Here is a 23,382-nt window from a genome sequence, read left to right on the forward strand (position 1 = left end):
GGAGTTGTAGTCCCGGGCACGGCCTCGGCGGAGGCGACGCGCGGAACAGAAACACGGGGGGCCCGATCCTGGGGTAGGGGTTTAATGCGGGCTCCCCGGTAGAACCGTACAAAACCAGAGAATAAATACATACACTTTTGTCAACATCATCTTAACAGCTGGCCTAGCGCGTCTGTCCGTGTGGTAACGCACTGCTGGGGTCTGGCAAGGTTTATTTATTGGTTTATATCCCAACCCCAGTGTCCCTGCCTGGATGTCTCTCCCTTGGGAACACGAGTGTGGAGCCTTGAAACTGGGGGCTCCACACCTGACAATTAGACAGGAAAAACTGGAGACACAGAGACCCAAGAGGAAGGTTTGCTCTGTTTGTTATTTTTTCCCTAAGGACAACCATGATGTGAATTTATTGCTTGTGCAACACACGTGTCTGGCAGGCCCGGTGGAACCTGTCTGATAGCACAGCAGGTATCTCACAGGCAACACCAGAAAATGTTTGCCCCCTTCCCTCTCTAAACCATGGGTCTAGACAGATTTTACAACTACCAGTTCACAGGAATCTCCCTGCACTTCCCAGCCACTCATTTCTGGCAGCTTTCACCCCATTGGGGAAGTGTCTGGAGTGTTTTGGTTTGGGATCTCAAATAGAACACACACCCAATACCCTCTGAGTACCAGAGAACAGCTCTTTGATGGCCCATTCAAATTAGAGGCAAAGAAAATTTTCAAACCAAATCTCTGAGAGCTGGAATGAGGCCACTGAAGAGCACTGGGGTTGAGATTCTAATCTAAAGACTGATTGGAGCTTTTGACAATCTTAATGTGGAATGGAACAGACAACTCAACAGTAAAGCCCCCCTGGACTGGTCCAGCTGCTCTCAGCCTTTTTCTGTTTTACCTACACATGATCTGCATTTGTCTGGGGTTTAGCTGCAGACAGAAGACTCTTCCAGCTCCTCATTCTAATCCCAGAGGTGAAATATCATTAGCAGACCCTCCTTTAGCTAACTGGAAGCACCCATATAGCCACTGCTGCTGCTCTGAACTTTGTGATACACTTCCAAGGACTGTAAGGAGGTAAAGAATCAGATGATCTTCAGGCTCTTGGTACTGAGCTCCACCTAGGATGGCATTTAACTGTTACAGCTCCTGGAGTCAGCTCGGGATTGGTTTCTATGTGGAACAGTGTCCAGGAATTACTGTCTGACATCCAGCCCTGCATGTGCTGTGGATGAAAAGGGGCTTCCAGCTACTTGGAGAGACAGCTTGTGACTTTCCTCCAAAAAGCTGGATTTCCAGTCCAAGGAAGCATTTCTGCAAAGCCAACCAATCAGTGAAGGTTCAAGTAAATCGCATTTCCAAGAAACAGCGAAGGAGGAGCAGAATCAAAACTGAAGGCACAAACTCCCATCCCAAATCCTACAGCAATATCCCTAGATATTACCTGCAGTATCAGAGAGGGAGATCTTCCAGTAGTGGAGTCTTAAAATACCATTAAAAACCAACATCCAGATAGCTTTGCTCAACGCCTTAAAAAAACCCTCTCAGCAGCATTCCCTGTTACCACTCAAAGTCAGCAGTGAGCAGGGCTCAGGGAAAGGTTCTTCTGCAATGCTTGGCTCTAGGGGTCGAGGAAGGACACTGCAATGTAACGGGTTCCTTTGGTGGTTGGGAGACCTTCGTGGTAGTGGGTCAGACGTCCTGGGTGCATGAGGGTCCAGCCCTTCCGTGGAGCTCGGATGGAGCAGTTGTAGCGCAGGAACCGGCAGCCTCCTCCCTGGTGGGAACACAACAGGAGGGACATCAGCTTGGGCAAAGTACCTCAGGGAAAGGATCTGCCTGCTCCTGGAAGCCCTTCTGAAAGGCTGAGAAGGTGCCTGGGGAATCTCCTGTGGTTTTATGTATTTGAAAGTCTTCTTTCTACCCTAGTGCAGCCATTAATCGCAATCCCTAGTGGGAAGGGGTCAGATATGACAAAGAAAGGGGTGTCAGCTGCTCCAAGGCCGTACTGAATTCCTGAATTCCTGAATTCCTGAATTAACACTTACCTCATAGTCTATCCCCACTCGGTTCAAGGCAATGTTGATGGTAAAGGTGGAAGCATCATGATGGGGCATTAAAGAGGGCTGCTCGTCGGGCTTGTAGCGAACGACGAAGGCCAACTCAAACTGAGTCTGCAAGAGAAAAACACAGTGCCCAGGCCTCTGACAATCCATGGTTACTGAGCCACCTCATCCCCCAGCTAAGAGAGACAGGCAGCAAGAAGGCAGGAGAATGTCACTGGGAATTTGCATATTTCCTGCTGCATTACTTCTGTCACACTCCAGGATCAGTTCCTCCATCCCATGGAAAACTCTGCATATTGCTAGGGGACTCCAGCACTCTTCTCACCCAGGTGCAACTGGAGGAGAGGGTGAGCTGACCACAGGTTTTGGTGCTAAAGTACACATACCTTGGTATAGTATCCTGGGTACAGTTTCTCTGTGATGGGTGCAATATACTCCAGAAGAAACTTGTACCATTCTCTTTCAAAGCCAATTTGGTTCATGTGTATGTCAATAGTTGGGACGTTCTCATAACCTCCTTGTATTCTGCTGTCCTGAAATAAAATCATGAAAATACCCATTTATTTAGCAGAATTTTTCAGGGTGGGAAAACTCATTTCAAACAATAATTAAAACCTAAGGTAAGACATATTGCCATCAGAAAGGCTGAACACTGTAGCTTCAGAAGACACTAAATAGGACTCAGAAAAATTAACTCACCTTTAAGAGCAGGAGGAAAACTACAGGGTTATTCAGGAACAAAATTAGGAGTATGGCCTCTGGTTTCCTGGTTTAACTGTGGGATCTAATGACTGCCACCAGATACGTGTGGATAATAGTGTAACCCCAGAAATCAAAACAGATCTGGGTTGTTCTTACCGTGTTGTCACCTGTGGACCACTGGCCATAATGTTCCATTTCTTCCACCAGCTCATCACAGGCAGTGTCAGTGAAAATGGGGAACCAGTAAACATCTGGGCAGGGCTGCAGAAAGCAGACACAGGGACATGAGCCCGAGGCAAAAGGTGTAAGACCAAACTGCAGACTGAGTCAGTTCAAGAGGAAAGCAGCTGAAATACTGAGGCTACAAATTTGTCTTCTGATTTATGTGCCCCACTTCTACTTGAGACAGGTGGAGATGTACTCCTAGAAGAATGATTTGGCTCTGAAAATACTTTCAAGGTTATGCTTTCTCTGGGTTTGAAAGACTACAAGGTCATGTTGAGCAGCTGACTCCTGAGAATGACACTGGTGAGGACACAAGCACTGTCCTGATGCCAATCTCCCATTCTGAGGGGTAAGAGTGATGTTTTCTTACCATTTCTACCAATTTCCCTTTCAGAGCTGCTGTGTAGTTTTCATGGATGTACTTTTCTCTCCAGTCCTGCAGTCAAAAGATAAGCAAACCCGTTATTTCTGTGAGGCCTGGTTCAAGAAGTGATGAAAGGCCAGGCCCTCAGGGAGCAATATTTCACAGGTTTTGAAGATGCAGATGTTGTGAATCACACAAACATCCTCTCTTTAAATTCGGTGACTCTCAGTGAGAGACCCTGTTATTACAAAGCCTGGGCCTTCCTGGTGAACCCTGTCACCAAATCTTCACATGCCACCCTTCTAAGGCTGCTGAGCATGCAGGTTCTCTCACCTCAGGATTGCTGAATATTTGCCAGAGGTCATTGTGGAGGTGAGTTGTCTGATAGTTCTCCAGGGACAGGATGTGCCCAAACTGCTGCCGGTTTGTCAGGTACATGAAGACTCCCTGCAGGACAGAGGGAAACACTCAGGCTTTGTTTCCAAGCCTCACATTTCTGGGAAATGCAAGCACTGAGCCCCAGTGATGATGGCTCTGGCTAAGCTCTACATTTACTCATTCTTTCTTCTGTGTGCCTCCAGTTTAACTTCCACTCTGGAAGTGAAAAATGAAAGATTAAAGCCACATAATCTGTGCCCTGGTCAGCCAGGGCTGGAAGCAGAGCAGAGCTGCTGCTGTGAGATCAGGTTCTTCCTTCTTACCCTGTCAACCCCACTTAGAACAGCCCTGAAAAGGCCCAAGAACAAAAATGTGACCTGCATTTACTGGTCCTTGGGTGGTTTCAAGCCAGAAATCCCACACTGTTCCAAGCCTGCACAGCACTGAGCAGCCCAGCTCATCCTGCCCCATGCTCAGCCCAAAGCTTTGGAGCTGCTTCACCTTCTCACCCCCACCCTGCCCTGCCAGCCTCTCCATCCTCGACTGACCTGGTTCCTGATGTTGTGGCAGAAAGCCATGTCAGCATCCAGCTTCCCACTGTGGAAGAGATCTCCCTGCTCAAGCTCTGACCGTAGAACCTTGGCTTTGAGCAGGTAAACACTGCTGATGTAGGGAACATTCCACAGCCCGCTGAAAGACAGGGGGAAGAGGTCAAAACTGGAAACACCACCAAGACAAAAACTGCTGGACTTGATGGGATGGAAGGCAGCACTGCAGGATCAGCCAGGCTTGCCTGAAGAAGGTAGCAGGGAGGAACTGTATCAATAGGGATTGTCATGCCAGGAAAAATCCCTTGCACTGTTAAGCTGCACAAATGCTAGTCCACTATGAAAGCAATTAATTGCTACTGTATGTTTTTGCAAGGGACATATTAATAGCTTGAATCTCTTCCCAGAGAGATCAACATATTTTTTCCAGTGATTTAAAAAAAAAAACTGAACTAGCCAAAAGGGCATAAGCTGATTTCCAGCATTCACATATAATAGCCTGAAAAAAAAAGAGGGCCCCTTGAGGACATGAGTGAACCAACAATTATATTTTGTGAATCTTTCATTCCAGGATCACTTAGCATTTTACAAAGAATAACTGATAAAGATTAAACAGCACTTTACAGGATTTTAGCTGTAATCCACAGGTAGCAAAACAGGGCAGGACTAAGATGAAAGTCAGGATTCTCAATCCCTTACTCTGATATCAAAAAGCCTGCTCTGAGTATGTTATGGGCTCTGCTCAGGGGAGAACATAGAGCAGCTTCCACATGGGAGCACAGACTTTTCCTTTTCCATAAAGACAGTTGTGTTCTCTGGCTCTTTGACATCAGTTGGTTTGATGAGAATGTGTTGCAGCAAGCTTTACCCTTGAGGGACTGTATCAGTAAGGAGCTCTCTCTGCATACTCACACTCTCCTCCTTTGAACAATATCCACATAATCCTCTGAGCGGGCATAGTACCCATCAGGGCTCAGTGCTCCCCAAAAATTTGACCACAGCTTCTCGTGACGACTGACCAGGGGGGCAATCACCAGCCTGGGAGCACAAAAAAAAGAGGAATTGCAGGACAGGATGTTACCCCGGGAAGAAAGGATTTACAGACCACAGGACTGTTAGAGTAAGATTCTCCCTCACTTCTGTTAACTCTGTTGGAATAAACTCCCACAAAAGAAAGGGCAAACACCATCCCCAGCTCCCATCTAACTGCACCTGGCAGCAGGTCTGCAATTAGAATGCAATTTGTTCTGGTGACTGTATAAAGACAAAAGTAGGGATGATTTATATCCACTGCCTGAAATCCAGGGATTACAACTACAGTAAAATAACACCAAGAGGTGTTTATCTAATGTTCCATCTGACACAGCTCTCCCAGTGCCTTACAGATCTCAGTGATAACAGAGTTCACTGATTGCCTTTTGGGAAAGGTAAGTGTTGCCCAGACCAAAGAACTCACTTGTTCTGTTCAATCAGGATCCTCAGAGTCTCTGCATTCTTCAGAACTATCTCAGCATCCAAGCTGAAGTAATAGTCACAGTCTGGATCCTTTCTGCACAAATCACTGTAGCCAGAGAAAAACACAAGTCACACCAAAAACCTCCTAAATCAGAGCAAGACAAGGGACAGAACACTAGGAAGTCCTTCACCTTCTAGTTTAAACATCTTATTCTGGGTGCTCAGAAAAGTTCAGTTTAATGCAGCAACCCAAAGGGCTGGCACAGTACAAGCACATCAGATTCTATATCCAACAGCACACACTGAGACACAGCCAAACTCCCATTCAGCAAACTCTTTCCTCAGCTCAGACTGAGGACATTCCCATTTATGGTTGGCCCAGATCCAGAACTGAGCCCAAACTCCCATCTCCTGACCACAGACAGCAAAATATTCTGCCACGAGCTCTTGGTACTACCACAGTCCTTCTCTTCAGAGATACAGGGGCATATTCTTTGTCACCTGTGACTGGGCATGTAGACCTCTTGAGATGAGGGAGGTACAGGGCCACCCTTCCAACAGAACAGAGGACCAGTTAGAATCTGGTCTCTGAAACTGGAGAAAGGGAGCTGGTATCAGGGCTTTTTTTTTTTTTTTTTTCAATGTATAATGGACATGGGGAGTTAAAGCTAGGAAAATAGAAAGAAGAGGGTGACTGAAAGAAGAGAAGCATCCATGTGACAGTGATGACACTGAGGAAACTGGACTGCCACAGTTTGGAACAGGCTGTCTCTGGCAGCCATCCTGCACAGCCTCCTCACTTACATCCCCAAATTACGAGCCTCAGCATTCTCCACCTCCTCGTCTGGTCCAATCACTTTGATGCCAAGATATTCTTTGCCATGCTCTTTAACAAAAGAGTCCACCTGCATCGAGTGATGCTCTTCCTATGCCAAAAGAAAATTAAGGGAAAAAAAGGTGAGATGGGCTCATTGGAGGCTGCTCAGCCTCCTCTTTTAGCAAATGCCCAACCAACCAGCTGAGCAGCAGCTCCTCCCACTTCAGCATGGATGGAGCTATTTTATTGGGGCCATTGCAGGGAAGTATTGGGATTACACAGCCTGGGAGCCTAGTCATAGGTTACAAAAGTGCCCAGAAATACTTTTTCCCCACATTTGCAAGGGCCAGCTTTACTTACATGGTTGTGGATGAAGAGATGGATTCGTTGCTTTGGGTAACGGAGATTACGAAGCCTCAAGAAAAACTGGGAGAGGAATGGGGTGGGCTGCTCAATGAAAATCCCAATCAGAATCATTGGCAATGCCTCCTCCTGCATCCAGTGAGAAGAGGAGAGAAGTGGTGGCTCGTGTACACCCCCAGACACATAGGATCCCATTGTAAGACTTGGGAGCTTTGGGTAGAACCAGGCTTACCTTAAACCCTGTGAGGCTCCTCAGCCCTTCATCACACACAGTGCAGCCAGTCTCAAATGTCCAGATTTGAGGAATGTAGTTTCCCAGGTAGTTCAGCTGCAGCTGCAAAAGGCAATTTGCCACGTTGGGCATTACAGGGTAACAAGAGTTTCTCTGCATCCAGCCCCAGTGTAAGCTCACATTTCATCAGAACTTCATTTACCCTCCTCCTGGACAAAAGAATCTGAAAAGCTTGGCAGCCTGAGGGTACAATTACAAGCTGAGCTTGCTGCTATGGACCTGGATCCCTTATTGTTTCTCAAGCCTAAAGGGTCACTTTGCAACAAACACACATCAAATCTTCCCCTCACTTACCTTGGTGGGTCCATTTCCATGAATCACCACAGGCAGAGTGTCATATAACAAGTTTCTTGCCCTCACTCGTGAGTTTTCAAACTTCAGAACCACCTCATCTGGAAATGACACAGCCATCATGTCAGAGGAAGGCTTGTATTGATAATTAACAGCACAACAGCTCATTTCTACTGCTGAAAGATGAAAAGCATGGGTGTGCATAACCATGCACAAGTAATTTAAGGGCTAGAGACAATATCCAGAAAGTAGAAAGTTCAGGATGATCCTGTCACAGGAGGATGGCTCACAACTTGGACCTTGCCTGACTGACAAACACACCTCCTCCTCCTCCTGGGAACTGGCAGGAGCCACACTGAAACAGGCTTTAAAAACATTTGTTTTTAAACAAAGTGTGCTGTGAGGAACAGCTACCAATGGCCAGGGAGGACTCAGACCTTCCCCTCCCACTCATTCCATGCACAAAAGTATCTGTATCTGACAAAAGTCATCCCAAGATGCCTTCTCAACAGGACCACACAAAATCCTTTAGAAAACAGATCCAAGCTCCAGTCTGTCAATGTTAGAATGAGCCTGGAAGCCAAGGGTTACACTGCAATTATAATTTTTATCTGACTGGAATAAAGATGGAGTGATGCAAGACTAGAAACTTAAAACATCAGACAGCAGTGTCAGGAGAGTAAGTGAATAATTGCTTTTGCCAGGAGTAGCAAAATCCATCAATCAGGTCAGGACAGAAACCTGGTATGGTCAGTGAGTGCTCACAGGCAGGGTCTGGCTGCATCTCACATGCCAGACATAGATCTGAAGTGGAAAAAAAAAAAAAAAAAAAAAAAAAAATGCAAGCCCCAGGCAGGGCTGTGTGTTCCTACCTGCACTGGAAGCCCCTCCCAGTTCTCCCAGTTTCAATCCCCAAGGCTAATCCAATCCAACATGCTTGGAGATCAAAGTGACAAGGAGGTGTGAGATGGAAAACCTGACCTGCATTCCCCCAAGGGAAGAGGGGATTGCAATGGGAACCTAGCTGGTCACAGTGGGAGTGGAAACAAATCCCAGAACTCTGGCAGAGGCTTTTTACTGAGGCTTATTCTGCAGGGATAGGAATTTCTGAAATTTAATCCCTTCGGCCACAACTTTATTTCTGGTGTCAGCATTCCAAGGAGAAACAGGCTTCCTTCTTCCATCTCACCTAGTGCTCCATTTAGGTTTTGGAAGATTCTGCTTCTTTGGTCTAGACTGATGTTGATACTTTCCTTTAAAAGAATGAGACAAACAACCTGCATTAGAACACAAGTGAGCATCCACTCTCTCCATGTGAGAGACCATTTGCTGAGCAAAGATTTATCACATTCCTACCATCATTCCCACACTGCCCAGGCTCTGAAGCCTGAACCACTCCCAGATAATCCTCATTTTCACTTCAACCTGGGAAAATTTACCATTTTCTAAAATGACTTAAATAAATTATATGATACAAACCCATGCAAATAAACGTTTTAAAGCTGCTCTGGGTGTGCCAATAATAACACACAGCATATGAATGAAGTACACTTGCAGCACAGTCATGGAAGCCCCACCTCTAATAAGCAGGGATGCCAAGAGAGTAAAAACATCTGCTGTGCAGAAAGTTTCCTGTCACACATCCACGGGGCAAGCTTTACCCCAAGAGTTGCTCCAGGTCCTGGTACCAACCCAGAACCAGAACACAGTCAGTGTGCAAGGCCAGCTTGTGCAAGCTTTGTTCTTATTCCTGCTGCAAGTCACACTCTTGACTGGATTTCTGTCAGACTAAAATCCTGCTCTAACTATAGAGTTCCATGTCCCTCCAGGCATCCATTCAGACTGATTAGTGGGAAGGACAGCAGGGTGCTAACATCCCCTGTCTGAATGCCAAGGCAGTGGAATTCCTCAGCTTTTTCATGGCACAGGGCCAGAAGTGCAGATGTGAATATTAAAAGAACTGCTCATGTTAAAATATCATGGGCCATATTTGGGTTTGGGGAAGTAAAAAAAGTGCAGCTGCTCTGAATTTTTCATCAAAAGTGCAGTTCCTCTCATCAGTCTGAAAGCAGTTTCCTATTTCAAATGTTTCCTCTTGACTTTACTGTTACAGTTTGAATTCTTAGTTCCTGTGTGTCCATGAGGTCCCTCAGGGACAGGCCCTGCACAAAGCAGAACTGGGCAAGGACAACAGAACCAGAACCACCCTGTGGGCTGCCTAATTCAGCCAGGGCACCACTGCCTATTGCCTGATGCAGATTTTGTCAGCCAGGATCTGGAGGTGTTTGCTAGTGGCAGCCTCTCTGTTTCAGCAGGGCTACCCACTGTGATGCCTGTGGTCTCTGCCCTGGGTCAGAACAGTGGCTACAAGGCTGTGAGCCACTGCACAGAGGATTTGTAACAGTGCTTCTCAGATAACTCCTCCTAATCCCAAAATGTAGCTACACCTACTCTTTTTTCTGGATCCAAGAAGACATTGGTATAGAAGAGCTGGTCACTGTCATCATCCTGTCCTTTCCACTCCTCCACAAGCTTCTTCAGGTTTGGAGCATAACCTATGAATCCTGTGGGAATAATGTGAATAATATGAAATCCCATAAGTATTGGAGTAAGCAGTGGTGTAACCCAGACAACCAAAAGGGGCAGTGACCCTGTACACACATGCTCTCATTTCTTTCCCACCAGGTCTTGCTGTACCCTGCATTGCTGCAGAGACACACCAGCTGTCAGCAAAACCATGCACAGACCAGACTTCCCAACACAGAATGACACCAGGATTAAATCTGTAAAATTCAGCATCAGAAAAGCTCAATACCCATGTCCTGAATTACAAGAAAAGGGAGAAGAGAGAGAGGAGGTTCCTGTTCTCCCCATGCAAATCATCCAGCTATGTCCCCTCCTACAGGAGCATCTCCATAAGGGTCAGTCAAGCACAGGGCTTCAGCTTGCACCATGTTGAGAAAGATGCTCTCCACATCTGGTCATCTGCTGCTTCACCAAGGGGCCTTCTATTAGGAGGAAAAAGATGAGGGAGGTTCTCATCTGGAAGAGAAGAAGGCTCCAGATCTCACCTCCAGAGCCCAGGAAGCGCTTTCCATCCCGCACTGGAGGGTACTTGGCTTCCAGCTTTCTGTCAGGGTAGATGTAATTCTCTGCTGAGAAGACAACCTTACTCTTGGCTTGTTTGAACTTCTTCAGCAGTTCTGTGGGGCCCGAAGCAAAGAGTACATCATAGCTGAAGCAAAAGACAGGCAAGAAACAGACAGAAAGACACGGAGACAGAAAAAAACGTCAGCATGAAAGTTTAAATCCCTTAAGGATCCCTTTCTTTTAGTTCTGCTTCACAGTATTCCATGTCATAACCATAGCTGATTAAAGTGCTGCCTTATTCATAGAGTGGAAAATGTTACTTCCCAATGCAGATTCCACACTGGCTTGAGGCAACTTATGCCCATTCTGATTTTTACTGAGTTTTCACTGACAATAACAACAAATCTTCCATGGTGCAAAAACATTCTGATCTCTTCTTGCTTTTCCCCCCATCTGGAACTGTGAAGCCCTGGTGCCCTCACTGTAACAACCTTTTACTTCTGCCATTCCTTTCCCAACTAAACAAAGGTCATGCTTTTTACATCTTTTGGCATCCTGCCACTCTCCTCTGAGGTCCCTGAAGCTCTTCAGGAGGAGCTTAGACTGGACACTCCTCACTGGGAGCCACTCACTTCAGTACTGGGCAGAACTGGCTGCTTCCCAGGAGTCACTCCCAGTAGGAGACTTTATTTTCTGCAAGAGGATGTGCATACTTCAAGCTCATTTTGGTAAGTGAAAAAGTTGCTCATTCCAGAGATTAGTCACTCCCAACTTCTCTAAACACACGTAGACATTCAGATCATGTCCCTGCCATGGGAGGTAAAGACAGATAGAGGGGTCCTAGCCCTGCCTCTTGCTGGGCATTTGAAAAGACATTGAGATTCCAAAGCATCCTTTTCCCACCCCACATTTCTCTGGCAGACTAGTTCTTGGCTCTCAGGACTGTGTTGCTGCCTGCCTCACCTTATAAAACAAATAGTTCTGGTAAGAAGGTCCTGCTCAGTTCCACAGAAATTGTCTGCTCACTCTCTTCAGACAGATGGCCAAATTCCACCCTGGCAGAAACAGGTCTAATGCTATCAAATTTATGGAATCAGACCCTTCCAGCTGCCACGGATGCAGCTTTGAGCAACTCTTAGGCAGCTGCAGAGAGTTCAAGAGGAAAAAAAAAACAAAAGAGGAGGAGGTCTGGGCACACCTTTGACCCAAAGCAATCTACTTCACAGTTCATTTCTTCCTAGCAGGACCTGTCCAAACACCCTTATGCTTCAGTTCATGGCAAATGCTTCCCAGCCCATTACCTTTCTGTGAACAGGATGATCAAGTCCTCCTTATCTGCATACTGCTCCAAAGCTGCTCTCAGGAGTCGGACCTTCTGCCCACCTCCTGCTGGCTTCTGGTCACCTCCACCCTGCCACTCCTCATCCAACCCCAGCACCTAAAGAACAACAGGCACAGGGTCCACCAAACAGGTCACAGAGGAAAGGACCAGACCCCACAACCTTCCCAGCCCTGACAAGTCCCAGTGCAAATCACAATAACAAATAAAAAAACAACCCCAGCATCAGCTCCCTTTGATCACCTGGACTTTGTAGTTGAAGAACTGGGCTGATCTTCTAAAACGTTGGAATCCCTCAGTCTGCTTGGTGGCCACAGTAAGGACCAGGAGGTTTTCTGCAGACAGGAGAAAGCACAGGAGAGACACTCAGTTTGCAGTTTTCACCACCAGTGTCCAATACCTAACTGGTATCAGCTGTCCAACACCTAACCAAGAGGCTTCACTGTCAGATACTGAGCCTCGGGAGGAATCCATAGCCTGCAGGGTGTGAATATGATTTTCAGGTGGAAGCTCTGGTTTCTTCATTGTAAGGATCAAATGCTATCCTTTATCTTTTACACTTTTATCCTTTTATCCTTTACACTTTCATCCTTTATCTTTACACTTTTGCTTAAGTAGGAATTTGTATAGGCTCTGGCAACAGTGCTTAAATGTGACTCCTGGCCATCCGATTTTAGCATCAGAAAATACCAGGAAAAACTGAAAGCACATTTTCTTGGCTTGAGCAGGCTTCTTTTGGAATGATGATTTTTTTTTTTTCAATGGATGTACCAGATGCATCTTGCTAGTGTACCCAAACTGATATTCTGATCTTAAAGAAGGATCTAGGAGCTGGGTTCCTGAATAGACTGGACAAAGGCAGCAGAAGTAAAAATTAAATGTAGGACTCCAAATTAGGAAGAAAGAGGATGTTGCCAAGGAAATTCCTGAAGTCCTTTACCTGTTTCAGAACCAAAAGAGGAGAGATTGAAAACAGCCAATAGGTCAGCTCTAATTGTAGTTCAGTAGACAGGTGAGGGGAGTGATAACTAAAAGACATGAATCCTACATTTGTGTAGGTTTTAAAGGAGATTTTTAGATGTATGGAGTGCATTCCTAATCCAGCTCTTCCAGATCTTTGTGTCCTGTCCAGTCAGAGGGTACAAAGAAATGAGTAAAATATGTATCTCCTCAGGGAATATGTTAAAGTCATTAAAGTTTGTAGCCACACAATGGCTTGCAGAAAGCCATGGCAGCTTTACAAGATAGATCTGAGCTCATGGATTCTGAGAAGGTGAAGATCACAGTGCCAATGAAGAGGGGGGAAAAATGTAGGCCTGCCAGAGAGGAATGCAAAGACAAGCATCAAATTCCAGCACCTGAAAGGAGAGGAGAAAGCAAATTATAAAGAAACAAAGAAAGGAGCCCTATTGCTATGCAATTATTTCAGCCAGAATTCCCAGACAACTCACATTAAAGAAATCATGAATACATTTTTATGCTGCCACCCCAAGAAAACAACAAACTGTTTGTGACTTGACTGCCAAAAGTTTGCTGGACAAGATGCAGAGATAAAAGCTCAGCCCCACACGGGAAGGGAGTCCTATTTCTACAACAGAAAAGGTTTCAGGGAGCAACTTGTGAACTCGTTGGAGAACACAAAGCCAGCTCAGAGACAATTATCCACCCCAGTTAAAGATTCCCTTCTCATTTTTGGTCTCTGGGGCAAGACTTTGAGAGACTCTAAGCTCAGTTTCAGTTCTGAGAAAATCTCTGCAGTAGCAAGAGCTTTCCATCCCAGGAGACATTCCTTCACTCCAGGACTAGTAGCTTGTGCTCAGCTATGCTGCCTCTGCTCCTGCTCCTTTAACCCTTTTTTCTCCTTGAAGATTTTGCTGAATGCTGCAGCTGATCAGGAGAAGGAGCACTAAACCCTTTTAATTCCAGTATTACATGCAGGCATTCAACCTTCAAATGCAGACTGATGCTTCCCCTTTTCCCTGTCACTGTACTTTTCCTGTGTAGAAGTGGCAGCCTGTTCTGTCACACAGAGCCTCCTGGGCCCAGAGACTCCTCAGGCCATGCTGACAATTACAAATCCTGTAAATACATTGAATAATGGCAGGGTTACAAAATAGGAACAGTGTCATTAACAAAGCAAGCACTGCACCAGGAACCTGGGCTGTACCACTCGCCCTGCCATGCCAGGTTTGCTCTGCCTCTGGTTTTCCACCTGTAGAATGAATACAGAGAATATTTATCACTTTTGTGAGCAATTTTGTGAGCACTAGAGATGCAAAGGATCCTGTAGGAACAAAGCTGGAAGTGGAGCAGGGACTCTGGTATCAGTGTCCCAGTGACTGGGTGGAATTCTTAGTATCTGCAAAAAGTGAGTGACAAGATGAGCTCAATAACAAAAAATTTTAGAGTTATTTACTTCTGCTCTGACTCTACAGGGAAAGCACAGCTGCATTTTAGGACAAAGAATGAATTTATCCCTAGGCTGTGCTTTGGGAAATCTTAACTGTGCCACTTCCTGTAAAGACAGTGCCCAAGAAAATACCACTTATTTGGGGAATCAAATAGAAAAAATCAGTGCACAATTCAAGAGTAGATAATGTAATCTTTACATTAAATTTAAACTTACAGAATTTTTTTAAAAGATCCAATTAACCACAAAGTCTGCTCGGAGCTTCTGCAGAGATCTAAGAGAACATGCAGGCCAGGTATCTTTATGCTCCTGTTACTCTGAAGAAGCTGAGGCACAGACAAGGTGAGACATTCTGTCTTCCATACATGCCAGAAGTGGTGACCTCAGAAAGCAGCAAATTCCAAATCCCTCTTTCTAATCAACACAACTCAGGATCCAATTTTATATCTCTAAGTGCACTCTAAAACTTTACTAAAAACATGGAAGATTGAGATGCGTAAGGAAGTCAGGATAGCACAGAGAGAGTAATTACTTATATTTTATCTAATAGTTGCCCTAATAGAAGAAAAGACTTTGCTTTAATTATGCCACCATAGCTGAAGAACTCCCCTCCATGTTACCTGTATTGAGGAATATTATGTAGTAAAGGTTCTTACACCAGCACCACAGATTGTGAAGGGAAAGACTCCAGGTAACAAGGTGAAATCTCCTCATTGCCACTTTTCTAATCAAGACAGAGATAATGACCCAAACTTTTTGGCAGAGTGACAGGATGTGAACCCCTTTGTCAGCCTGGCTGCCCCAGTCCTCTGCTGCTCCACCAGTTACTCCTCAGAGCATCTACCCACAGTTTATGTGCTCCTGATGTTAGTTTAGAAGCCTCTCAGGTCCCAGCGTGGGCAGCCGGGGATCAAACACTCTGTTGCCACCTTTTGGAACAGTTTAAAGTCAAATTAAATTCAAAAGGCGGTGGGATGCAGCCCGTGACACAGTGAGAACCGGGATGAAAAGCTGCCCGGGGCTCGTCCCGCACAACTCAGACCTGCGGGAGCCTCTCCGGTACCGGAGCCGCAGGAGGACACCCGGGGCAGCCTGGGCGCTGCCTCCCAACTCCCGCCGGTTCCGACGGGCCCAGGGGCTCCGGCTCAGCCGCGGGCAGGAGCCTCAGGCCGGGCAATGCCTCCGAACCGGGTCGGGGCGCTAAGGACAGCGGCGGTACCGACAGCGGCCGTGCCCCTCCACCGGCCCGGTTCCCCCGGTTCCCCCGGAGCACCCCCCCGGAGCAGCCCCCCCGTTACCTTCCCGCTGGGAGGCCCGCCCGCCCTCCGCCCCGAGCAGCGCCAGCACCGCGCAGGGCAGCAGCAGCACGGCCGGAACCACCATGGAGCCCAAATTCCCCGCCGGGATCCCCGACCCGCAGCCGGGACCGACCGGGACGCTGCTTGCGGGATCTACAGAAGCTCCAGAAAGCTCCGGGGCTGCCGGAGCCTCTGCCACGCACCAGACCCGCCCCGCGGGGCCGGGCGGAGGAAGCGGGGGGGAGGCGGCTCCTCCTCCCGGGCCGCCCCGGCCCCCGCAAGAGGCGGGGAGGGAGCGGGGGCCGCTCGGGAAGCTGCGGGGAGGAGGTTTGCGGGAAAACTTGGTCAGGGACACAGGGAATTGTTGAGGATGGGTCCCGGAGTTGCGGTGATTTTACCCGGGGCTGCAGGGTGGGGAACGGGCACCCGAGCAAAAGGGGAGGGTTGGGGTCCCTGACATGAAGTGTGGAATAAGCAAAGCAGAAACGGGCTCAGGAAACTCTGCTTGGTACTTTCTTCCCACTTCGTGTCATCTCGTGTCATCATGGGATAAAACAGAGTTCAGCTTTATTGAAAAAAAAAAAAAAAAAAAAAAAAAAAAGCCGTGTAAAATTCTGAGCCCCCAAGCCTGCTGTTTTCTGCCAGAAAACCATCTCTTGAAATTAACATAAATCACAGATACTGTAGGATTTTCAAAATAGATGCAATAAGGTACAATATTAGGGGGGAAAGTATTAAGCACACATTAGAAAGGCCCCCCTATAGCTAATTAATACTTCCCCACTTCATAACAGTAACTACCATTGCTATTTGTTTGTTCACTGAGAATATTCTTGAGTGTTTCCATTGCTTCTCCCCAAAGCAGGAGTTCCCTCGTAATTACCAGGCAAACAGAACACTCCTCATGCTCAAATGATGTACTGCAGGCAAGAATCCAAGGAAATCCTAGTTTTCCCTAAAATGGTGATTTCAGGAAAGTTCCTGTTGCAAAGCTGCCAGTTTCATTAACTTAAAAAAAAAAAAAAAAAAAAAAAAAAAAAAAGAAAGGGAAAAAAGCAAAAAAGATTCACTTCAGATTTCATCAATACTTTGCAGGCCCAGATAAAGCCTCTGATAAAGCTTCAGATGAGCCAGGAGCCACAGGAAGAGTCCAGCCTCTCCCCTTCAAACCTCTGAGCTCCGTGACTCAAACTGGAGTTTTAAAAATTGCAAGTTAAGCCTCTCTATTCTAAAGGGGCTTTGGAACGTATGAATTCAGAAATTATGAATGCATCATTGTTTATACTGCCATACTCCCTGTTTGACAGCTCTGTTTGCATTCTGCAGCTATGCCAACCCAGCCAGAATATTTTATTTTTTTTTTTCCTCCTGTTTCTGTGTTTGCAGTGCTCTTGCCAGCTCTCTGTCTGCTTAACCAGAGGCAGCTGCTGGTGCAGATGTTCCGATGAGTACGTGCAACACGTGCTGCGAGCACAGCTGCCACTTCCCAAAAACTGGAAGGATCAGAGCACCCCAGAGCTCCTGAAAAACCCCAACCCCGCTCTGCTGGGCCAGGGTCTCATCCAACCCCCCCCAGCCAAACAGGGAGAAGTTAGGGAAGGGTCTCAGCTCTCCCCATCCCTGTCAGGAAATCTGGGAATCTCACTTCATTTTAACTCAGGGTTCCCACACAGGCTTTGCTTTTTTTTTTTTTCTTTTTTTTTTTTTTTTTTTTTTTTTCTTTTCTTTTTTTCCCCCTCTTTTTCCTTTCTTTTTATTTTTTTCTTTTTCTTTTCTTTTTTCCCTTTCCTTTTCCTTTTTTTTCTTTTTCTTATCTTTTTTTTTTTTCTTTTCTTTTTCTTTTCATTTCCTTTTCTTTTTCTTTTCCTTTTTTTTCTTTTTTTTTTTTGAGAGTTGCACCGCAGTCCCAAAATTTCTGCCGTTTCTCGTGAGACATCATAAAGTTTGTTCCTCGGTTTATAAACGGTGGATTAAGGTTTGGTTCGGGAATACAATTTGCTTCCCCGGGCTAAAAAGGACCAAATTCCACTCAAATCACGGAAAACGCCTTCAAGGACAAAAACTCAGCCACGGGCTGCGGAGAGGCCGAGTCCCCCCCGGGCCCGCGGGATGTGGGCGGCCAGGATCCGGGAGGGGCGGTGGGTTGGACCCGGGGGGTTCCGGGCCGGACCGAACCGAACCGGGCTGCCCGCCAGGCACCTCCTCCGGGCGGGGCAGTCGCAAAGTGCCGCAAAGCAGCGGGGCTGCCGCACGGCGGAGCTTCCGGGGGCGGCGATGGCGGCCTGAGGGTCGCTGCTCCGCGGCGGGATCGGGGCCGGTGGGGAGCGGCCGCGGGACACGGGGAGCGGGGGACGCGGGACACGGGACGGGACGGGACTCCCGCCCCGGCGCCGCCCATGTGGCTGCAGCAGCGGCTGAAGGGGCTGCCGGGGCTGCTGTCCAGCAGCTGGGCGCGGCGGCTGCTGCTGCTGCTGGCGCTGCTGCTCGTCGCCTACTGGTACCTGGGGGCGGCCCGGGCGCGGTGGGGTGCGGGGCGGGGAGCCGAGCCCCGCGGTGCCGCCGCCCTCTGCCTGCAGGCGGCCACGGGCTCCTGGCGGGCGCAGGCGGAGCGCGGGGATGCGCTGCCGCTACCGGAGGAGGAGGAGGCGGCGGCGGGGCCCGGGGCCGGGGGGCCGGGGCTGGCGCTGGCCGGTAACGGGTTCCTGCTGCTGGACGCGGCCGCCGGCCGGCTCTGGGTGTCGGCGGGGCCCGGGGGGGGCCCGTTCCTCGCCACCGAGTACCCGGCGCTGGTGCGGCTGAGGGCGCTGGGCGGGCGCGGGGAGGCGCGGGCGGCGGCGGCGGCTCTGCGGGACGGGGCCGTGCGGAGGGTGCGCTGCGTCCAGACGGGCCCCGGGGCGGGCGCCGGGGACTGCGTGACGGTGCGGGAGGAGGTGGTGGCTCACCGGAGCCGGCCGCGACTGTATCTGCAGCGCATCCGCATCGCCAACCCCACCGAGCGGGTGGCCGCCTTCGAGGTCTCGGCCCCGGCTTCGTCGGGCTCGGCCGGCGGGCGTTTCGCTACCAGCCTGGAGAAGGCGGAGGAGCGGCAGTTCCTGCTCTCCTCCGGCCGCTTGCTGCTGCCCAGCAGCCCCAAGGTGGTGCTGCTGGTGGTGGCTGCCAAGAAACTGGTGAGCCGGGTGCAGGTGGCCCCCAAATCCCACTTTGATGAAACCGTCCTGTCCGTGGTGCACACCTCGGAGCCCATCGAGGTGTCCAGGCTGGAGGAGACCTTCAGCAAGCTGAGGGAGGCGGCCAAGAAGGAGATGCTGGAGGTGATGCAGATGGGGGTGGAAGATCTTTTCCAGGAGCACCAACAGATCTGGTCTGACCTCTTCATTTCGGGTAAGGAAAGTGATGCTCAGCTTCCAAAGGGTTGCTTTAGAGGGATGCTGAAGGCTCAGGGGTCTGCTGGTTGTCTCCAGAGGCTCTGTGCTTCCTGACAGGTTTCTCTTGGGGTCATCTGGTGTGATAATAAAACCATTCCTAGTTTTGCAGAAGTGGAGTTTTCCTTACTGCATAAATGTAGAATAACGTTTCTAATCAAAACTGCTGGCTCCTGTATCTATAGGAACTTCACTGATTTGCCCAGTTGGAAATAAAGTTGACCCTTAGTGAGAATATAAAAGGTAGATTTCTTCATAGATGTTAAACACTCTCCTACAGGGATTTTTTTTTCTGGCCTTGCATAAAAGAGAAGCTGCCCAAGTCATACAGAACTTGCTGGCTTAGAGCCAGTAAAAAAATATAAATGTTCCCGTGACAGATCATTCCTGTGGGATCTTGGTGACAGCTCCCTAAGGTGTCTCCATCAAACTATCTTTGCCTTTGTGGGAATTTGGGAGAGCATCTAAGAAAATTCAAGGAAACATTTCACTTCAGTTTCATAGGCAGAGGTTTCTTAGATGTTATAAAATTTATCTTTTGACAACTGAACAACGATGCAGACATTTGATCTTCTTTCTCCCCTAATTAATGTCATACTCACATGGGATTCTCTGACTCTTGGTTGTTTCTCTTTCTTCCAGGGGTTGAAATGATAAAGATCACAGATTCCCACACACCATCCAGTGAGACTGTCAACATGACCCTCTACTACATGCTGTCCAGCGTGCCAGCTCCTCTGCTGGACCCACTCATTAGTGGGGAGGACAGAGAAAAAATGGAAGCCAGCTTGAACTATGCTGACCACTGCTTCAGTGGCCATGCAACCATGCATGCAGAGAACCTGTGGCCAGCAAAGCTGAGCAGTGTCACCCAGATCCTGCAGCTCTCAGACCTCTGGAAGCTGACTCTCCAGAAACGGGGCTGCAAGGCTCTCGTGGCAGCCGGAGTCCACGGATTTATGCAGGGAATGGTGCTGAGTTTTGGGGGGCTGCAGTTCACAGAAAACCACCTCCAGTTCCAGGCTGACCCCGACGTCCTTCATAACAGCTATTCCTTACGTGGGATCCACTACAACAAGGACCTGATTAACTTAGCTGTCCTGCTGGATGCTGAGGGAAAGCCCTTCTTGCACGTGTCTGTGAAATTCCAGGAGAAGCCAGTGAGGCTGTATGCCTGTGAGGCAGGCTGTCTGAACGAGCCTGTGGAGCTGACCTCAGAGGCACGAGGCCACACCTTCCCTGTCATGGTGACTCAGCCCATCACTCCTCTGCTTTACATCTCCACAGACCTGATCCACCTGCAGGATCTGAGACACACGCTCCACCTCAAAGCCATCCTGGCTCATGAGGAGCACATGGCCAAGCAGTACCCAGGCTTGCCCTTCCTCTTCTGGTTCAGCGTGGCTTCCCTGATCACACTGTTCCACTTGTTCCTCTTCAAACTCATCTACAACGAGTACTGCGGGCCGGGGGCCAAGCCCCTCTTCAGGAGTAAGGTGTAAGGCTGCTGCTTCTGGCTGCTGTGTTGTCAACCTGATTTTCTGTCAGCTGTGCCTAGGGAGGTGCTGGTTTGGATGCTGAGGCATTTGTCCTCTTGCAAGAAGGGGGGTGAGGGCAGGGGTTGGAGCACAAGGGCTCAAAAACGTTAGAAAAGAGAAATCCGTCATCTGTCCTTCTTAAACCTTTGTGAGGCTGCAGATCAAGGCAGACCCAGCTTTTCTGTCCTCTTGCCACCCCGTGGTGTAGGGCATTGCTTGTTTTTAAGCCAAAAGTCACAGCTGTGTCTGGAGATGCTGTCTCTTGTCGTGCAGTGCCAGAATGCTTGTGAGAGCACTGCTGGACTTGTCTTCACTCCCTTGGGGAGCTGTGCACGCTTGTCCCCCTGGTTTGGATGTGGGGCATGTTGCACCAGAACACACAAAGGCAAACTGGGGTTCTTAGGGCAAGGTGCAGACTTGCTGGGAGCACTGGTGGAGGCTCAGAGGTTTGTAGACACTGTGCAGTCTTCCATCAAACCACGTTTGCCACCGTCGCTTTGGTAAAGTCCTGAGCTCGTGTTTCTTCCCTTCAGACAAAATCCATTGCTGTGTTAAGAGAAATACTGAGTGCTTTTTACTGTAAACTTGGGGGTCCTGACTTTGAGCTCTACTGCATCTCACTTTGGTGTAAAGGATTTAAATTATTGTTTTGAGTTGCCTTAGGAAACTTAGTTGCTAATAAAAACTTAGCACAGAATAGACATAGCTGGTGATCTCTGCTCTTAGTACTGGTACTCTCTGGTTGTGTGTTGATACAGAGTAGAAATGGAAGAGAAGACTGGGTTTGCTGTGTGAGCTAGCCATATTGTTCAGAGGAATCCCCCTTTAGGGTTGAACAGAGTTAAATGTAACTGCTGGTATTAAAAAAAAAAAAGAACATAGTAAAATAGATCTGTCAGACAAAATGTTCTAGCTTTAGAGTGCCCTGTTTTCCAAATTATAGAAGCAAATTAAATTCTGGATAGCTAGGGCTGGGTTAAACTTGACAGTCAGTACCTAGGGGGTTTAAAATGAGTTGGCAATTTTCCTCACATCTCACTGGCTCTGTAATGCTGAGGACTGGAGATCAGGTCTGAGCATCTGTCATAAGGTGAAAGAATTAGAAGGTGCTCATCCAGACAGCTTAACCTGGGAAGGGGTAGGGTGGGTGTGGATGTACAGGTGTCAGTACCAAGCCTGTGATCATGATCAAAACCTTAGTGCAAAAGAAGTGGTCAGGAAGTGATTTGCAGTATTGTGCACACAGCTGTGCCCTGTCCTGCATCCTGAAATGATAAAGCTACATCCCTTTTTTCACTGCTGTCCCTCTGGTTGCCTTTGTCATCTCCAAGACTTGCCTCCTGCCTTCTCCAGAACGAGTTGTTCACTGGTGCTGCTGCAGGGCCCTGATGCTCTGATGCTTCCCAGCTCCACGCCAGGGCTGGCGTGACCCCTCTTCCTTCCTGACACTGCAGAGAGCACAGCAGCTCTGCTGCCTCAGCTTCACTGGACCTGCTTAAAGTGAAGATGGTGCAGAACCTGGTTCCAGAAACAGGGATGAAGTGGAAAGCAGCTGGAGCTCAGGATCTCTGCAGCAGTAAAGGAGATGGATGGTGTTGGTGTAACACGGGATCATTCCCTGAGTGGGAACATCCCAGTGTCCAAGTGAGCTTGGTCCTGCTTTCAGCCTCCTTTTGCACAGGACATTTGACAATTTTGCAGCTGAGAACAAGGACCTTTTGAAAGCAACAATCCTTTTGTGCCTTGTGAAGAGAGGAATCTGAGACTTGGAAGGTGTGGTTATTCAGGAGTTTACCCCAGAAACTTGTGTAACAGATGTTTCTTTTTTTCCTTCAGTTCCCTAAGAGTCATCCATTTGGTGAAAATACTTGAAGATATACTAAGTCCTTTGATATTATGATTTGGTTTTTTGTTTTTTTTTTTGGTTTTTCTTTGGTTTTTAGTTTTACAGGAAAATAAAGAATGATGAATCCCTACAGAGAGCTAAATTAACTAGAAAACTTGAGTGTAACTCCCTTTCTGGTATACATTTCTTAATTTATTGCTTGGGGGGAGGGGGAGGTTGTTAATAATTTTACCTCCACATCAGTAACAAGTCAGTCAACTGAACTGTAGCTATCTAAGTGCTGGTAACAGGGGTTTTTTTCAGCCTTTATGATTGCAGAGTGCAAAACTGATTTAATGAAATTATTTTCTGGATTTACAGTTTGGAAATGCTGATCTGCAGGTTTCCTGCTCTAACCAGAGTTAGACTTTGTGCATTGATTTGTTTTGGCTATGGGAGGAAACATCCCACTTTCTAGTGATTTAAAGGTCTTTTGGTTTTAAAATACCAAAGCTGTTGTTTCTAAATAAATATCTTTCAGTCAAAACTGATCACTGAAGTGTGGTTTGGTTTCTTTTGGTTTTGCTTTCGGTTTTCTTTCTTTCCTCTCTTTACTCCCCACTTAGTTAAAAAAAGCAGAGTTTTATGTGACATCTTTGGCCAGTATTGACCACAAAAGTGCTTGGGTTAAAAGGAAATGCAGTGTGGTAAATAACACATAAATGGATGTAAGCTGGGAACAGAGAGTTTGGAAGGCTTGATAAGAGACAGAAACACCCAGGGTGGTGCTAATCTGCATTTCGCTGGCACTCTGTAACCTTGTGGCACTATCTTGAGGCACGAAGGCCAAACTTCAGTTCTAAGAACACAGAAAGTACCTCAGGGAACAGGCAAGGAGCACATTTAATGTCTGTGCAGCAGGTAAGGACTTGACACATTTGATACTCCCAGTGAAAAGCTGG

The 23,382-nt window shown here is 47.8% G+C and overlaps 2 protein-coding genes across 2 annotated transcripts; one reads left to right on the plus strand and one right to left on the minus strand.

The window, feature by feature from the left end:
- Positions 1-66: 66 nt before the first annotated feature.
- On the minus strand, positions 67-15,868 carry PLOD1 (procollagen-lysine,2-oxoglutarate 5-dioxygenase 1). The gene is made up of 19 exons (XM_071767349.1): positions 15,636-15,868; positions 12,171-12,262; positions 11,890-12,026; positions 10,570-10,733; positions 9,950-10,062; positions 8,688-8,751; positions 7,502-7,599; positions 7,148-7,249; positions 6,913-7,044; positions 6,540-6,661; positions 5,737-5,841; positions 5,193-5,318; positions 4,281-4,422; positions 3,688-3,801; positions 3,361-3,426; positions 2,922-3,026; positions 2,450-2,596; positions 2,046-2,171; positions 67-1,774 (listed from the first exon to the last, which is right to left on the minus strand). Exons 1-19 carry the CDS (start codon positions 15,718-15,720, stop codon positions 1,619-1,621), a joined length of 2,196 nt encoding a protein of 731 aa, XP_071623450.1. The 5' UTR covers positions 15,721-15,868; the 3' UTR covers positions 67-1,618.
- A 2,014-nt stretch (positions 15,869-17,882) lies between these two features.
- On the plus strand, positions 17,883-22,971 carry KIAA2013 (KIAA2013 ortholog). Its single transcript, XM_071766876.1, has 2 exons — positions 17,883-19,016; positions 19,700-22,971. Exons 1-2 carry the CDS (start codon positions 18,032-18,034, stop codon positions 20,557-20,559), a joined length of 1,845 nt encoding a protein of 614 aa, XP_071622977.1. The 5' UTR covers positions 17,883-18,031; the 3' UTR covers positions 20,560-22,971.
- The last annotated feature ends 411 nt before the right edge of the window (positions 22,972-23,382 follow it).

The sequence above is a fragment of the Heliangelus exortis genome, chromosome 23 (assembly GCF_036169615.1).
Source record: "Heliangelus exortis chromosome 23, bHelExo1.hap1, whole genome shotgun sequence".
NCBI lineage: Eukaryota > Metazoa > Chordata > Aves > Apodiformes > Trochilidae > Heliangelus > Heliangelus exortis.

Excerpts from the sequence above, each read along its gene's own strand:
- KIAA2013 (XM_071766876.1), top strand. The coding sequence starts at position 18,032 with ATGTGGCTGCAGCAGCGGCTGAAGGGGCTGCCGGGGCTGCTGTCCAGC. Across the intron at positions 19,017-19,699 it reads GTCTGACCTCTTCATTTCGG|GGGTTGAAATGATAAAGATC; the intron begins GTAAGGAAAGTG and ends TCTTTCTTCCAG.
- PLOD1 (XM_071767349.1), bottom strand. The coding sequence starts at position 15,720 with ATGGTGGTTCCGGCCGTGCTGCTGCTGCCCTGCGCGGTGCTGGCGCTG. Across the intron at positions 7,600-8,687 it reads AAACCTAAATGGAGCACTAG|ATGAGGTGGTTCTGAAGTTT; the intron begins GTGAGATGGAAG and ends TGTCATTTCCAG. Across the intron at positions 7,250-7,501 it reads ATGGAAATGGACCCACCAAG|CTGCAGCTGAACTACCTGGG; the intron begins GTAAGTGAGGGG and ends TGCCTTTTGCAG.